Source organism: Diceros bicornis, chromosome 13, assembly GCF_020826845.1.
Source record: "Diceros bicornis minor isolate mBicDic1 chromosome 13, mDicBic1.mat.cur, whole genome shotgun sequence".
Taxonomy (NCBI): Eukaryota; Metazoa; Chordata; class Mammalia; order Perissodactyla; family Rhinocerotidae; genus Diceros; species Diceros bicornis.
Window position 1 is genome coordinate 18433290 of NC_080752.1, and position 18033 is coordinate 18451322.

The following is an 18033-nucleotide window of genomic DNA, read 5'->3' on the forward strand; positions in this document are numbered from 1 at the left end:
CTCCACACACTGAGCTCTCCAAGCCCAGGAGCTTTTACAGCTCACTAAATAAAGAGCACTCGCTGAGCCCTAGCACAGAGTGGGCCTTCAATACATGTCAGTTCAAGCAGTTGGGCTCTGAAGCCAGACAGACCTGGGTTTTCATCCCTGTCCCCCATTCACTACGTTGACTAACCTCACACTAGTTACATCGCCCCAGTAAGTCCCAGTACCCTCCCTCATTTGTAAAATGGGGTAAATAATACCTACTTCACGTAGCTGTTGAAGAGGATTTAAGATAAGGCATATTGGCCCATTAGATAGCTAGTAAATGTTATCCGGCTCTCTATCTCATCCTCTAACACACAGACTCACACAGTATGGATTTCTCAGCCTCCTAAGCATTATCATTTAAAATGAAGAATATCATCACTTTCATATTAGATACGTTTTTCAAATAGTCATTAACCCCTAAGAGCTAACAAAGAATGGCTGCAGCTCTCACCTCTTCCAGGGCATGAGAGGTTGAGTGGTGGGGAAAGAGAACAAATGAAATCCTAATCTCGATGCTTGTGTTTGTTAAATTGCAAATAGATGCCCCCTCCCACCATACCCCCAGGCATAAAAAAGTTTTAGAAGAACTCTGTAGCCATCTGATCAGGGGATGACACAGTTGAAGGATTAATGTGGCCACTCTCTGTTGGTGGTCTTGGTAATTGCACAGATGTAGTGGATTGTAAACTGGGGGACCGGGTCTCCCACCAAGGTACCGCTGGGCCAGCACGACTTCACTTCTTTCAGAGTTGAGAACTCGACTAACCTTTAATGAGGAGGCAATCTTGGGGAACCTTGTTTTCTTGGCAGTGCTCTCTCAGATAAAGGGCGATGGGGGGTGGGGAGGAAGTAATGAAGTCCAGATGTAGGCAAAATGAAGCCTGATCCTGAATAAACAAGACTTGGAGGTATTAAGCTCTTCTTCTTGTCTGTCCAGCAAGAAATTCGCACATTCCCATGTACACCATGGACCATATTTAAGATCTTGGGGAAGAGAATAGGATACTTTTCCCTGCTCCATATATCCTCTGACACCTTTTGGCCTAATGCTTTTGATTTTCTGCACAAAATTTATAGTCTCCTCTGTGAATTTTTACAAACATATATTGAGCACCAAAGTCTGTGCCTTGCACTAGCAATACAAAATCAAATCAGACTAGTTCCTACCCCCATGCAGCTAACAGGGTAACCAGGAAATAAACAAGTAAACAGACATGACAGTTCAGCACAGTAACTGCAAAGACAGAGCTGGGCCCAGGGATCTCTGGGATCTTTGGAAGGTGGGGGAGAAGGTAGCCCAGGAATGCTTCCTAGAGAAGGAGATGTCTGCTTGGTGTTTATTTAGCACCTACCATGTGCAAGAAGAAAAGGCCTGGTCTCTGCCTTCCAGGAACCTATCATCTAGCTGGGGAGACAAGACTCGGCTGCAAATCACATTACAAGGCAATATGTATTGAAGGTGCTCTTTGTCTACTTGAGACGAGGCAACTTCTGGCAGTTTAATGTTGAAGACAATATGCAGCTTAGTTGGGCTGCGGCTCACCACTGTGTCCCAGCACCTGCTACACCATGGGGGTTTGATAAATAATTGTGGAAAGGAGGCAGGCTTTAGAAGGCGGCAGTGGTGTCATTATTTGAAAAAGCCTGAGCCTTAGCATCAGAGGACTCCTAGTCTGGCCCTGCCACTAATTAGTTATGGGAAAGTCACTTAATATCCTTGACCCCAGTCGCCGTAGCTGTAACAATCAACCTCCCAGGATCACTACCAAGTGCAAATAAGAGAATGTGCACATGAAGGCCCCTTTGTAAACTGTACAACACTGCAGAAATGGAAAGGATGATTCTCAGTGATGACACACATCACGGCACTTGATTCGACCCCCAAAACAAGCCTACCGAGCTGGTGAACTATTGTCTCCAATTTACAGAAAGGTAAGGCGCAGCTCTTTTCCAAGGGGGTTAATGTCTTGCCTGAGCTCAAAGGACAAGTCACAGAACAAGAAAGCCCAGAAGTTGAGACATGAACCTAAGTCAGATGGTGCCAAAGTCTGAGATTTTTCTCTAGTTAGGAATATTATTACAGAGGATTAGATTCAATGGGATCTGAGAGTAAAAGTAGCATTTTTATAGCCAGAAGGAGAAGGGGATTCACCCATGACTCACCCCTGTGTCAACCCCTAGATATCAGGAATCTATATAAACTCCTTTCAGGGTCTGACCAACGTAAGCACTGAGCCCATGTTTATTTAAAAAGAACACAGAGCATTTTTTCCATATGAAAATCTTTGCCCATAATACTCTTCACAGCACAGTGCAAGGCAAACTGAGAGGAGGCTGGATAGGAGACGATCTTTTAGTGTTTGCTCCTAATCTCAGCGCTGCGAGAGTCATTAAGCCTTTACAAGGCAGGGACAGGAACCATTGCTTTGCGGATTTGGAAGGAATTCCTATTATGCTATAATTCCAGAATCTGAAGTACATCTGAAAAAGAGGTCAAAATGACTAGAGTTTTCCATATCTCCTGCCATAAAAAGGTGTCTGCTTTCTCTATAACTTCAGACGTTTCGCATCTCCAAACCACACTCGCAACTCCACCGTCATTCCCTTCCTTTGTTGTGGGGACTATTCGGACTGGAGCCAAGGGCATCCGAATCAGGTAAGGCTTCTCTTGTTGTTTCAAACAAACCTGCCACGGCAGGAGATGGCAGGAGAAGGCGCGGGCAGCAAGCAGCAGGATGATTCGATTTCCAGCTCTGGGTTCCCCTCCGCCCTTCCTGACTGTCATTCACACCCTCTGATCAGAAGCAGATTCTGGCTGGAGCCAGCCAGGCTCTGTGGCCAGTCATGATGGGAAAGTGGCAACGTGCTCTTGTTGTTGTTTAATTTAAGTTGCACAGCTGCTCCAGGATTGAGTATACTAAAGAGAGTTACTTTTCCTCTGGGGTCTTTGCTTTTACTTTTTCCATGGGTACTCGGGTACTTAAAGGCAGGTAAGCAGGCAAGCAGACCTCACGAGGAGCCCACATGTCACACAGGCCTCCAGCTGAAATACAGGGGCAGCTGGATCGGGGGGAAAAGTCCTCTTGCAAAGAGCACTGAGTGAGAGTCAAGAGACCTGAGTTCTAATGAACTAACTGCAAGGAAAGAGTGGGAGATATGATGTGTCCAAAGGCTGGAGTTCCTTTCCTGATTCTATTTTTACCAGATAGAAGGTCTTGGCTAAGTCACTTCAGCACTTTTTGACTCTGTTTACTCATTTATGATAAAAATAGTTAACATTTATTGAGTATACTGTAGGTGCCAGGCACCGAGTTACTTACATATATTAGCTCATTTAATTCTGAAAACCTTACTAAGTAGACATATTATCTCCATCTAACAGATGAGCTACTGAAATGAGCCTCACTGAGGTTAATTAACTTGCTATTTGTTCCATAACAGAGGAGCTCAGCTATGAACCAGAGCTTACACCTTTAACTCATGCTAAACTGAGAGCCATAAGAACGAATACCTCTCCCTTGGGGTTTCCTTGAGGGTGAAATGCTTGAACACGGTCCACAGGTTTCTACAGCACACAGTAGCACGTGACAAAGGATAACAATTACTGTGGTATTTTCTTGCCTGGTCTTTCCTGGCCCTATAGGAAAGCACTCTCCCAACCTATTTTGCTGACAATGTATGGGATGAGGAAGCAAGGCAGAAGCAAGGTGCTCATCCTATAACCAAGGCCACAGCACAAGACTGCTTCAACAAAACCTGGGAGGTCAGGGAGCACTTTAATTAAAACATCAACATGACATGAGGAGAGACACAAGCAACAGCTAAGCTCTTAGGAAGATATTTTATTTGGAAATGTTACCATCTTGTGAGGAGGAAGGGACAGGTCTTGGCCAAAACAGGAAAAGAGCTGTTGACCAGGGGTTTCGCTTGAAGAAGGAAGAACAGAAGAGAAGCACAGACCCCAAAGAAGCTACTTTAGTACCCTACGTCCACTTGCCCACAGCTACAAAGCACATGCCTATGACTGACACAATTTGATTCTTATAGCCATCCTCGTGAGTGAATTCAAACACCACCCTCATTTTACAAATGAGGAAAATGAGGGCTGGAGAAACCAGTGATTCGCCTAATTTGCAGTGCTAGGGGGTGGCAAGGCCTCTGAAGAGTGTCTCTTTCCACTGCGCCATGTCTGGGAGCAGCCCACTAGGCAAGCCAGGGATAATCCCACGTAGAGAGAGTGAAGAGCAGACATCCCTGTCACTGGGCTATTCTTATCTTAACCCCTCCCCGGTTATACTCAGCTTCCTAAAAGCATTCGATTAACTGATCCTCCAAGTGTCAAAAACACCTGTTCAAACCTTAGTACGAGATACCGTGCAATGGAAAAGCCATTCGTCCTAAAGAACTCAACCACACACTGTCAATTTGGAGCAAATAGTAAAATCAGATTTTTATATTTCTCAGTTTCTGAACACAAAGATCCTTAGTCCATCCGCCCTTAAGAAACTACTACAGCTGCCAAATGGACTGTTTTTCTTTTAAAGGTTGGAAAGAATTCTACGAGCCTCCCTTCCCCCTCCCCAATTTCAAACTGTTGATTGTGTGCTTGGTTTATGATGTTATTAAAAAACAAAGAGGGGTCTCAAAGTTTACAACCAACCCCCAGAGTGGGGAAGTCAAAAGAAAAAAATTCATGAACTGTGGTTCATGTACCATCAGCAGCTTACATTAGATCCAGAGCAGGCAAGAGTAGCTGACTGCCTATCCCCGTGAGCAGTTTCTTTGGATAGGAGAGCCAATCTCCCATCCAAAATCGAGTCTGCAAGATAGAAAGAGGGCTTTGAAATAAGCCAGGCATAGGCATGAAGTCCATATTTACTAGCTGTCGCCTTTGAGCACATCATTTACCCCCTTTGAGCTTTTGGGTTTCCATTAGTATAATGGGGATACTACACTTATTTCACACATAGTGTTGTTAATACTAACTTCCTTCCTTCTTGGCTTGCTAACACAGGCCAAAGATAAGTTTCCAGGCTATGGTTAAGACAAAGATGACTCAAGGATCTGTGAGAGAGAATTTATTATTTTGATGGACATGATGCCTATCTCTTTTGCCCACATCACTGGGATTCAAGGGCAAAGAACAAACAGAAAATATTAGACGTGTGGAACAGACCGCCGTGAAAATGTATGACCCACAAATTACAAGACGGGATTACCCTCAATTCCTCTTCCCCTCTCCTGCCCCAGATGGACACATCTAGAACAGGGCAGTGACCTTCCAAGCAGAGCCCAGGTGGGCCATACCCCAATTCCCATGAGGCTACCATTGCTCAGAATAATTCTAGGCCTTGTCCAAGTCTGTGGCACATTTTGCATCCTCAGTGAGGACTTCATCCTTTAAGGGAAGATCTGGATGTAAATCTGGGCTTTAGCTGCATATGAGTAACCTGCTCAGCAATTAAGAGTTTGCAAAGTATTTCAATATTCATGATCTCTTTTACTCCTCAATGCAACACTATGGCTATGAAGCAAGATGGTCACCCCTGGTTTGAAAGATGGATAGCTCGTCAGTGGAGGGCCAGGTCTAGAACCTTGGTCTCTGGATTTCAAGTCCCATTTTATTTTCACTTTGACACCACAGCCACTGGATGAGAGAACTAAACGATATGCCAGAGAACGCCATGGCATTATCACTGTCACAGCCAGTGTGGACAGACACAGAAAATGCCATGCTATCTGACGAGGCATTCCTCCCTCCGCTGGGGTAAGGGACAACTAGGTTCAAATCCCAACTCTAACACTTCTTGACCAAATGGCCTTGGGCAAATAACTTCTACTCCATGGACCTCAGTTTCTTAACTTGTAGAAGAAAGATAAGAACAATATCTAGGCTTCATTGGATTGTTGTGGGGATAATGCAGGCAAAGTATTTCAGAAGGGTGCTTAACATACTTTTATAATACTTTTAGTATATATGTGTATATATATATTTAGTATCTTAAAACACTTTTAGGAACAGTATTAACTGCATGAAATAAATAGTGTTAATTAAATGAAATTCTACTTGACCTGCCAAGCCTCCGCTGGCTCAGATATTCTAGAATGTGACACAGGGGAAGTCAGACAGGTTGAGCCTGGCAGTCTGGGTGCTTACCGCGAGGATGGCGATGACAATCCCCACCGCACAGAGCACAGCGTCATTTATCGTCTCTCCAGTCTTCAGTGGATACTTGATGCTCTCGTCATTGCAATAAAACCCTCGATGGTACGGCTTGATGGTGCTTGTCTCAATGATGATGAAGGGCAGGCCCGCTGGTCAAGATGGAACCATCACATATACCAGAAAAAAAACAAAAAAAAAGAAGGGGAAAAACATCAGCGCCAGGAAACCAAAGAAGAACGACCCACAGCAAAGACCACCCCAAATAACAACATTGACAGTGACATTAATTCCTTGCGTTTGTAGAGCTCTACACGCTGTAGAGAGCTTCACTACATGCACCTGCTTTCCTCCTTTAGCCACCGCTGAGAAGAGTGTGGCATGGGGCCGGCCCCGTGGCTTGGCGGTTAAGTGTGAGCGCTCTGCTACTGGCGGCCCAGGTTCGGATCCCAGGCGCGCACGGACGCACCGCTTGTCCGGCCATGCTGAGGCCGCGTCCCACATACAGCAACTAGAAGGATGTGCAACTATGACATACAACTATCTACTGGGGCTTTGGGGAAAAAAGGAGGAGGATTGGCAATAGATGTTAGCTCAGAGCCGGTCTTCCTCAGCAAAAAGAGGAGGATTGGGTGCATGGATGTTAGCTCAGGGCTGATCTTCCTCACAAAAAAAAGGAAGAGTGTGGCATCATCCTCTTGTCTTGTCCAAGAGCACAGAGGGAGGCAGTGGAAGAGACAGGGCGGGAGCTTTCCCACCGTTCTACAACATCCTCCTAAAAATTAAAGCCCAGTTTATAATAATTACTAACACAGCCCCAAATCTAACAATGTCTCATTACGCCTCCTAGTATGTTCTTCTCTAAGTCTTAACCATTTCCCCTTTGAGAAGCTCATCCTAAGGCCTTGCTGCATGGAGTACTGAAGGCCTTGGAGTCAGATCCCAGATCCACCACTTCTCAGCAACGTGACTTCTGGTTCTCACTCCAACTTCCTGAGCCTCACTTTCCCCACAAATGAGTTGTGGTGACGACTAAAGGAGAACAAAGCACATAAAACTTCTAGCACAGTGCTGGCACATAGTAGCTGCTCAATGAATGCCATTTTCAATCCTTTTCCTGCACTGTTCAAAGAGTCATTGACAAGACCGAGCAGAGCTGAGCTGGGCTGTGCTGCCTGCAGACCTGGAGCAGAGCCCAAGGGCATCCAGGAGCCCAAGCCACTCTTGCAGCTGCTGCTAGTTTATCAGCGGCTGGCTCAGATGCCACTCTCTTAAAGGTCACGGCAAATGGATTCCATCACCTGCCAGGAAAAGTCCCTCATAACCCTGAAGCAAAAACTCAAAGCCCACAATATCTCTTGCCTGGACACGCAATAGCCTCCAAATCGGTCTCCTGACCTTCACACATATCCACCAGTTTCTTCCTGGCCACGCACATGTCCTTGCCTTGCTCAAGCCTCTTTAATGGTTCCCCATCGCACAGGATAAGATCAAGTCCTTAAGTATAACCTCTAGAGTTACCCATGACCTGAACCTCCCCTCTCCAGACTCACGGTCTGCTGCTCCCCTTGACACATCCTCCAAGAAAACAGTCCACAGAGACTCTGTCTTGGTTGGTGCTCTTCTCTTAGACTGGAAGGTCTCTTCCTCCCCTACCACCAAGTTCAATACCAAGCCCCAATGCCACCTCACAAATTAAAAGGTGAGCCACTGATGTTAGGACTAGGGAAGACCACGAAATACATCTTGTTAATGATAACAGCCACCACTGATGAGCACCAACAATGTGTAAAGTACTTTATATCCACTTTTCTGCTGAATCTTCCAGCAACACTGAGAGGTCATTTCAAAGCCTCATTTAAGCAATACTATCGCTCACCTTCAAGTGGAGAGAACAGGGACTCAGAGAGAACATTTAGTTCATTCAGAGTCTCTTAATCTCACCCCAAAATGCCTAAATCCCTAATTGAACTTTGCAAATTGGTTTCGTCCAAATGTGAATTTCATTAGCGGAAAATCCTAAGATAAGTGGTTGTTTAAAAGGTAAAATTCCATTTTCATGTTTTTCAAAAAGAATTAAATTCATGTCACGTTACTCGAAGGCCCAGACTGCCTCTTAAAAAAAAATGTTCCATGAACTCCACAATTTTTCAATTACTTGGGTCCAGACCGGCAGCGATAAAAATGCTCACTTTCTAAAAAGTGTATTTATGTATCACTGTGCATACACACATGGATTTATTTGGTTTTATTCTTTGGATTTATTTGAATTCTATGGCTATTTATTTTGTGACCCCTAACTGCTTCCTGCTAGAACAACAATTTATTTTATCAAATTCATACTGGTGCTTTGAAAAGAGAACGGCAACACACCACAGCATTGTGCTTGACTTTCTCAGAGTAAACACGCAGGGGCCCTGGAAGCCTATCACCATTGGCTCTTGAAACCCTGTCTGCAGTGGAGTGATGAGGGCACAGGGAGGCAGTGGACAAAGGTTCTGACTTAGAGGTGGCAAGAGCAGCTAGCTGACCTTTTGGGGTTCGAGGCTGGCAGAGAAAAGATATCATATGGGCCTAAACCATCTTCATTCCACGGCTGAAACACTTTGAAATGTGGCCAAGTTGGCTATGAAAAGTAGCTGAGAAGTCAGCAGCATGATATTAATAGTCCGCTTTTAAAGTTCCACACACCGTGATAAAATCGTTGAGCTCCATGTCCGAGCCCGGCCACAGCCTCTGTGGTGCCTACGAGCCAAAGCGTTGCTAATAAACTCAGGAAGGGAACAGACTTGAGTTCCTTCCATTTGTGCTACACTCTTAGGCCCCCAGCTTCTATTTTTAATAGTGTTCACATGATAGACCTGTAAAACATATGTTTCTAAGGACAATAAAACACATATAAAAGCTGTGAGTTAGACAGAACTGGGTTAATGATCTCAACTCTGCTCCCTACTACTTGAGCAAGTTATTTCACACCCCCAAAAGCCCCTCTCATCTGGTTAATGGGAAAAATGAAATCTAGCTTTGGGACTGCTGGGATGATGTCATGAGTTAATATATTAATTCATTCATTTTTTCAACAAATATTTAGTGAGTCTTAACTATGTGTACTAAGTACACGGAATACAAAGATGACACAAGCCCAGCCCCCAGGGAGCATACAATCTAGGAGGAGAAGTCACACATCATTGACCAAAATCAGTACAGGAAGTCACTTCAGCTGGAAGACACCAGGCAGCAGCACTGGTAATGTCAGCACAGTCTGGCACACACTGTGGACACTCTAAATGAGAGGAGGAAGGGGGAGAAGTTCCACAGAGAAGGTAAGGAAAGAAAATCCGTCCGCTCAGCTCCTTTACCCTCTTCACCTGGGAGCAATCCAAATCCTTTTTCTTCCTTCCTTGTCCAAGGCTCAGGGAGGGTTTCCGGTTCTGATTATGTAGATGATGACCACAAAGAGACAAGAGTTGGATCTGAACGTGTTCTATTTATTTTCTTGAAAGGCGTGGAGATGGCATTTAGAAACCCAATGGCTTTTCGGTCTCCCCTACAAACTTGTGGTATGACTGGGGGTGATGCCAGTCAAATCTTGACTTTGTTCCAGGAACAGAGCAACCTCAGATCCCTTCAGTTGACGGAAAAAGCATAAACACTTCCCCCAATGGGGCAGCTGGTCCTCAAGAGACATAACACCATGCCTTGCCTCTCCAGGACACAGAGAATAGGCTGCTCTTTTCCAAAGCAGGGTCTCCATTTCTAATTTTGGCACCATCTTTATTACCAACCACTACAGTCCCTGGTCGTCATTTCAAGAAAATTCCCAGTGCTAGCCTCTGGGAATCTAGACGTGAATATATCATAGTGCCTGCCCTCAAGAGGCTCATGGCATTGTAACAAAGTCACAAAAACAAGTGCTCTACAATATTTCCAGTGTGAGGACTGACATACGTACAGAGTGCAGCGAGGGTACAAAAGACTGCCCTACTAGAGACACGAAAGATGGCCCACAGAGGACGGGAGGCTTGACTTGTCCCAAATATGAGTAGGAGGTATTTGGGGTCCCGGTGTTAAAAGTACATTAATGAAAACTCAGTATAGTTTAGTGATTCCCATAAGGCAGTCAACAAAACTGATGGCCATTATGAGATGACAATTTTAAATCTGACTACAGAGCTGGAAGAGATACACAAGTAAACAATGAAAGGAAGAAAGGAAAAAATAGCACAGAGAATAATAATAACAGCTAACATTTACTATACAACTATTATGTGCCCAAACTGTACTGAGGATCCCCAGATAAACCACTGCAGCCTGACAACCTGGTTGCCTCTTACGTTCTAGGCACTGACTGGGCTAATGAGATGAAGGAGCTGAAGTCCCAACCTTCAGGTGGCCCAAAGGCTAATGGAAGAAACGGTCATAAAAACTAACACATTAAGTCACCCTAAGGTTCAAAGGGATTAAAGTGACTTGCCAGAGTCCCTCTGCAAGTAAGTGGTGGAGCTGGACAGGGTTCAAATTATCTGACTCTTGCGTGCTTTCTAAAGTGAGTCACTTGGGCCGGCCCCGTGGCTTGGCGGTTAAGTGCGTGCGCTCCGCTGCTAGAGGCCGGGGTTCGGATCCCGGGCGTGCACCGACGCACCGCTTCTCCGGCCATGCTGGGGCCGAGTCCCCTGTACAGCAACTAGAAGGATGTGCAGCTATGACATACAACTATCTACTGGGGCTTTGGGGGGAAAAAAATAAATAAATAAAATCTTTAAAAAAAATAAAGTGAGTCACTTAAAACAGAGAGCACGAAGCACCTATGAGTATTAATAAGTTAATTGAAGCTCAGCAAATCTCATGGTCTTTGACAAAAAAATGCTTTGTTTGGAACAGTCAAGGCAACAGCAATGGCTATTGTTCACTGAACCTTCACCATGTACCATGCACATGCTCAGTATCTAACTGAACCAAAACTCTGAAGCCAATATCCTGGAATTTAGATTTATCTATAATGAAAGGTACATTACGAGCTTTTTGCAAAGCAGAACCAAAAAGTCTGTTTTTACATATATATAAAAAAACACACACACCATCTGGTGATTCTCGACCCAGACTCAAGCATTCTCCTTCTTTTAATCAAGGATCAATTAACTTCTTATCCTCCAGGGACCTTTTGGGATGTGTAGGCTGCAGAGGAGGCGAAATACGAACTCACTGACAAACACTTAATGTGCAGAAAATCAAAGCATGAAGAAAGGCTCCTGTGTTGGGTTCAGGCCTTTGAAACTTCTTGGGCTTTGAAAAACTAACAGTTGGGCAGGTTGGGTGGTTTGGGGGTGGGGTGTAAAAAAACAGAGGATAAGTTTTCGTGGCCCACCCATTGATAAAGTCATGTGGGAAGTGTTACAGAGGTGACCCAGCCTCAGTCCTGCTCTCCTCAGCCACAGCTTCACGTTTGCACAAAATTAAACACAGCCTCCTGCTCTCAGTGGTTTTGAGAAAGCCCTTGTGAGGGCAGGGAAAGAGTAGGGGTGGGAGAATGAATGAGAAATCTTTGCACTTTTGCAGGACCAGAATCAGAGCATCAGGGAGGGGCTTCCCATGGCTCCTCTATACCCAGTCCTTCAAGTGCCTTTTCCAGAATTGTCCACCTTTCCACTTAATCCAATCTGTAGTTACCTTAAAACAAGCAAAGTCCAGGATCTGTGAAAGTAATAATTAAACAAGTATCTGCAGAAAGCCTACATACCTACCCACAAAATAATAATGGATGTAGAATATGTGTGTAGCTATTAAGAATAGTGTAGTTGCTCAAATCAGGCAGCTCTTATGACTCTGTGACAGGAATTTATATCCTGCCTACAGTATAGAGTTCTGCTCACTTTACAAATGAAAAAACTAAGGCTCAGGAAGGTTAAGCAGCTCATCTAAAGTGCAACGCTAGCAAACGGCACCAATTTAGATGTTAGAAATATAGATGGAAGACAGTTGGCTTCTGATTTCTAGGAGTTTGGAATCTAATCAGGGATTAATGTATTTTAATCTCCACAATAGCTCTGAAAGGTTGTAGGTTATTATTTTCATTTGTACCAAACAGAAAACTGAGGCCAGAAGTTTTGTAACTGTCCAAGGTTCCCAAGGGAGTCAACTGGTCACTGGGATTTGAACCCAGGTCTGTCTTTCTTTTGGCTCATGTTTTCTCACTCCATGACCTGACCCTCCCTTTCTTTATAAATGTATTCCCTGTTAAAATAGGACCAACCAACCGATTTTTTTTAATCACTTAAGGCCAGAATGGTCAACCCAACTAGTACTTAGAGGTTCAAAATACAAATATTTATGTTGCTTGTAAGTGACAGAGTTTCTATTTAAAGTAATTAATTGCTACTGGTCTTAGAAGTGTGCAAACTTTCTTTGGTTTACGATATTTGTCCAGATTTTTAGACTGGACACAATCCAGATGAGACAAAACTAAGTTTACTATGAAGGCGTCTCCCCACCTTTGCAACGGGCTGCCATGAAAAACACTTGCTGTTGGCTGGTGTGAACATGCAATATTCTGGGTCTAGAGGTTTCCTCTGACAAATGCTCAATTCTTCAGTATTGGAAAGTTCAGGCCCTCTCTTCACAAAAAGAAGACTGTCGGAACCCAAACCAACTACATGGTAGAAATGAAGAAATTAACGGCAGAGCCAATCCTGGTCCTGGGTTTCCTGACCCCGACTCCAAGGTCTTCAGTTTAATTCCACACACAGGTGTGGACAGTTACTGAGTACTGGGAACTCTGTTAGGTGATGGGGACACAACCATGAGCAAGATACTGCACTGTTTTTGAGTTCCTCAACTTCGGAAACTTCTCAGTTTCCATGACCGAGACACCTGTCTTGACAGAGACAGGTGTCTTTAGTCTAATCGTGGGTGTGGAAAAAAACTTTGGATGGCCTTTCTTATTTGAAAGTGCTTAAAGTAAAAACATTTCATTCTTTAAAATAATTTATAGCAGTGCCTTAAAACCCCCAGCTCTGGCTCTTTTGGTCTTTTCAGTTGGATTTTTAAAGGGTTGCCACATCCACCAGGAACTAAAAAACAAACTGACTAACAACCCATGATTCACACCTTTCATTGAGAGACTCCAGACTTCTTTTACCACCATTATATATTTCACAAATGAGATATTTTATTTCTAGTAATACACAACTACCAGAGCCAACAAGACTTACGATTCCTCTACCCCAGGTAAAACTGGGTCATTTCCCTAGACTTCCTTCCTCTCTTTTGATCTCTCTTTTAAATAAGGATGAGAGTCAATTTACATTCATTGGGGCATCTATTATGTACCAGGAGCTCTACATACATCAACTGATTGAACTCTCAAAACAATCCTCTAAATTATTAGTATATAACCAAACAACCAGAACCAAGGGTCAGAGAGATAATAATTTGCCTCAGTGTCCACTCTGCTGATAAGATATGTAACTGGGATATGTAATAGAATACTCTGACTCTCAAGTTCGTTCAGAGACGGGGCCAGTTAGCCTTTCTCGCTAAGTACACATGAACTGTGTCTCCGCAGATATTAACAAAGCTACAAAGTTCTGGAAAGCGTATGTTGACTTTGAACAAGGATAAAAAGCAAGCTCTTCCTTAGATGTTGAGATGGATTTATACAGATCCAGCCACTCTCCTGCCTCAGACTCCCTTATGACAGACCCAAATGTGTTCATTTGCAATATGGCCATGCAGAGCTAGGACACAGCAAGAATTACCTGTGTGCACACGGTTTTAGAGCTTTTACATAAACAATCATATTTGATCTTCCTAACAACTCTGTGAAGTAATATCTTTGACATCTGGATTCAAATACTGCTAGCAAACTTGTATTCATCCTCCAAGACTTAAACATCTCTTCTACAAAGGATTCCCTTAGCCATGTAACCCACTCTGATAAAGTGACTTTTTTCCGATTTATCCATGAACTTCAGAGTCAGACAGACAGGATTTGACACCCCATTTCTATCACCTGTCATGCTTACTGTATGACCTTGGGCAAGTCACTTTACCTCTCTGAACTTCATTTTCATCACTGTACAATAGGACTTTGTACAATAGTTCCCAAGATACACACTTGATTAGAAGACTAACTGGGACACAGTTTATAAAATATCTAGTAACTGCCTGGCTCCATAAATGTTAGTTCTTGCTTCTGAATGTGACAGGAAGCCACTGAAAGCTTTTAAGCAGAGTTAATATGTGATCAGAGTTCTGTCAAAAGCTCAGTCAAGTAGCCATAGGCCTGCCAGCCACTTCCCAAATACAATCTGATCCCACGGGAAAAGCATGCTCATAAGATCCTATAATTCCAGGGACCTCTTGGGATTGTGTAAACAGAAGGGGCTTCGACATTGGTTAGCAGGACCTGGCACCCTGATGCAGAGAAGAAATATCACAGCAGGAACCCTGCCATGCATTCTCAAAAGATCACGAGGCTAAACGGGAGCTAAGTCTACAATAAGGGTGAAAAAAACATTTCTTCTTATTTTTCCAATAGTTAAACATACATTCATCGGCATGCATGCTCCCATCCAAGCCATGCTGCCCAGGTATACACAAAACACCGGGTTCACATGGCAGTAATATAAACAATATGTGGACTGGCAGGACATCAGACACCTGGGAGGACCAAAGTTCGAGACAGTCAAAAGGCAAGACCGGAGCCAGATGCAGTGCCAAACATGAGGAGGTGAAACATTATCGGAGGCCCTGTGAGAACAAAATCATGCTGGTAGGCCATGCAAGGCCGCCAGGGCACTCCCAGGTAACCAGTCAGGCTACGTGGCCCAAGTGCGAGGTCAAAGCTCACAAATGGGCCGCCCAGGCCAAAACTGGCCTGCAGAGATGTTCTGTTCGGACCACCTAGGGTTTAATTTTTTTTTTAATTAGTTAACATTTAATAACGGGAGGTCTCACATAACATCTAGATTTCCAGCTTCTTAAGCCAGCTCTAACGCCACATGGCAATGCAGGCAGTAGTAATTGGCTGCACACATTCTCCGGGCACCATCATTCTCTATGGTCTCCCTGACACCTGCGTGTCAGCTGCCATTTTCATTGAGCCTGCACTGTCACTTTTCCTATACCTGGTCTACTCCACTCATTTATGTTAACTGCCTGACCCCTGTAGACAACTGGCTTTTCTCTCCCTGCTCTAGAGAAGATGGAAGTCCTTGGATGAACCTACAAAAATACAAACAACTAACTCTTGACTCAACAAAGTCCTCTGTGGTAGATACCGGCCACATCAGACATGTATATATATGTATGAGTATGTGCACCTGTTTATGTACATGTCTTCATATCAACCCAAGACTGAGCATCCTATCTATATTTTCCATTTTAAATCCAAGGATTGTGTCAAGTCACCACTGCAAGGAAGTTAATAATATTTGCACTTTAGATACGGGGAAACTGAGGCTCAGAAGCTAAGTAACTTGTCAAATGCCTCACAGTTAGTAAAAGGAATGAAGATTGGAAACCGAGGCTTGTTGAACTACAAAGTCCTTAGCAATTTTCCTCCATGAGGTTGGCAGTGGGGCCAGAATGCATCTGCCTTACTGGCCAGTTAAACAATGTATAAGTGTTAATAAATTACACAGTTATGCTTCATAAGAAAGAACTGTACCCAACTTATGTATCTCCATGTGACACTGAGTTATCAGAGAGTTCTAATTTTTATGGCAATAGTTATTTGAAATAAAAACAAAAAAGCTCCTTCTGATAAAAGCTCATTAATTCTAAAGAGTAAAAGCCAAGTGAGAAGCAACTTGAGAATTCAAGTCCATCAGACATTTGTTGGTATTACAAATCTTCCTCTAAATGGAGTTAGGCACATTTCAGTAATATGCCGATAAAATTTAGGAACTATGAGAGATCTCAGATGTCATTCACTCCATTTAACAGATGGGATACCTGAGACCCACCACACTGTAGCACTGTAAGTATTCCTTTCCTGTGAGTCTCCTGCACGAGCTGAGAGTCTCTTCAGAAAAGGGTCCATATTTACTCACCTCTGTATCCTCGGCACAAAGAATAATTCCTGGCACTTAGTGGGTGTTCAACAAATGTGTATGAATAAATGTATAGGAAATAAACTAAAATTCAGAAGATCCAGTTCTGCCCCAAATACACCATGACCTGTGGATCCTTTTTTCACTTCCCTTCTGAATTTTAATCTAATCTCTCCCAAATCCCAAATCCTGTTTTTCTAACACAGTCTCCCAAAACAACACACCACCACAAATCCTCACGAAGAGCAGATGATTCCATCAGGGATAATTTATGGGAAATCTAACCAGCTTCAAGTCTCAGATGGGTGGTTGGGCTGGATAATTAAGACACCTAATCTTCACAGTTTCCCAGCATTTTTCACGTAGTGAAATGATGAGAAAATACCGTGTAGGGCACCCCAGCTAAGCTGAGGAGGCAGATGCTCAGTGATTCAGCTGCCACAGCCTACCTGGGCCAGCTACCCCAACAGCTACCAGATCAATTTCAGCACCGCCCTAACTCATCTGCTGTGCTGGTCTTGGGAATCTCTGCCTGAAGAAAGCTCTAGGGAAAAGGAAGGGCACAACTCTCAACAAAGTCACTCAGACCTGGGTTTGAAAGCCAGTTTTGCCACTCATAATCGCTGCCATCTTCAGCAAGCTGCTTAACCTCTCTGAGCCCCAGATGTAAAAAGAGGATGCCATTACCCACTTTGAAGAACAATGAGGATGAAACATCACACGCTAGGTACCTAACCGAGGTTAGTTCTCTGCCCTCCCAGTCCTGAAAATCGACTACCCAGCAGTTTACATGATGCCAGTCAACTGGCTTGACTGGTTTCCTCAAAAAGGTGGCTGGACTAACCTAGACAGGGCTGTGGCAGCTCAGACAAGGACTGTCACTCGAGCTGAGCAAGCCTGGAGCTGTTCCAGGGTGCTGTGGAGAAGACAACCCTCACCCCAGGAGCACACTCCCCATTCCCAGCCCTGTCAACGTTCCTTTTGTAAAACACAGAAACCTTCTTCAAATCTGACAGCTGCCACCTGCACAAATAATTCAAGGATGTAATTTTGTAACTGAATACAAACCCTGAAAGCTGAAAAGTTTGAAGTCCAAAATAATCCCTTTAACCTTCTGCCTAAATGCTCACTAATCACTTTTTAATTTGTAGCTGACTTCCTCTCCATGTGCTGTCCTTATAGGCTACATTTTCGTTTTAGAAGTATCCAGGGAGTGGAGGGCATTACAAAACACCTGATTAAAGTGCAAGTCAAACGTCTTTCCCAGACATCCGAGGCTCGGGGCATACCCCACCGAGTTTCCCAAATTGCGCTGGGCGGCAAGAAAGTGAAGGAGAAAAAGTCTGCTTTGAAGGAGGAAACTCCTCACTGAGAGAATTATGGGCAACAGAAATCAATACGATGTGGTCTCTGCCCTTCAAGAACGCATACTCTGGGGACAACCGCCCAAGATGCAATGTGACAGGAACATCTACGGAGGCATTTCCAAATGTTCAGGGAGCACGAAGGATGCCCTTTAGCACACGACTTGGCAGCCAGTAGGCATGCAATACCAGTTTATCGACTAGCCCAGTAAATGCATTTCAAAGATTCCTTGCTGTCATTCAAATGCCAACCATGTATTTAAGGCTATAAAACAAAACAAAACAAAACAAAACAAACTCCAGGACTGGAAAGATTTCCCCCCCAAAAAAGTTAACAAAACTGCTGCTGTGTTCCACCCTTATCCCCTACCCAACTTTTAACCTTGAGGAAAAATGAGAAAAGCCGTTTGAGGGAGCTCAA

At 43.9% G+C, this 18033-nt stretch overlaps 1 protein-coding gene across 4 annotated transcripts in view; it reads right to left on the reverse strand.

Annotated features, from left to right (window-relative positions):
- PLPP3 (phospholipid phosphatase 3) overlaps nucleotides 1-18033 on the reverse strand; it is a 99057-nt gene that overhangs the window by 47483 nt on the left and 33541 nt on the right. For all 4 annotated transcript variants that reach the window (XR_009221823.1, XM_058552525.1, XM_058552524.1 and 1 more), the window contains one exon: nucleotides 6191-6348. Coding sequence is in view for 3 of the 4 variants with exons in the window: in XM_058552525.1 (XP_058408508.1) it covers nucleotides 6191-6348 (158 nt within the window). In the remaining variant the exon portion in view is untranslated. The remainder of the gene's footprint in view (nucleotides 1-6190; nucleotides 6349-18033) is intronic.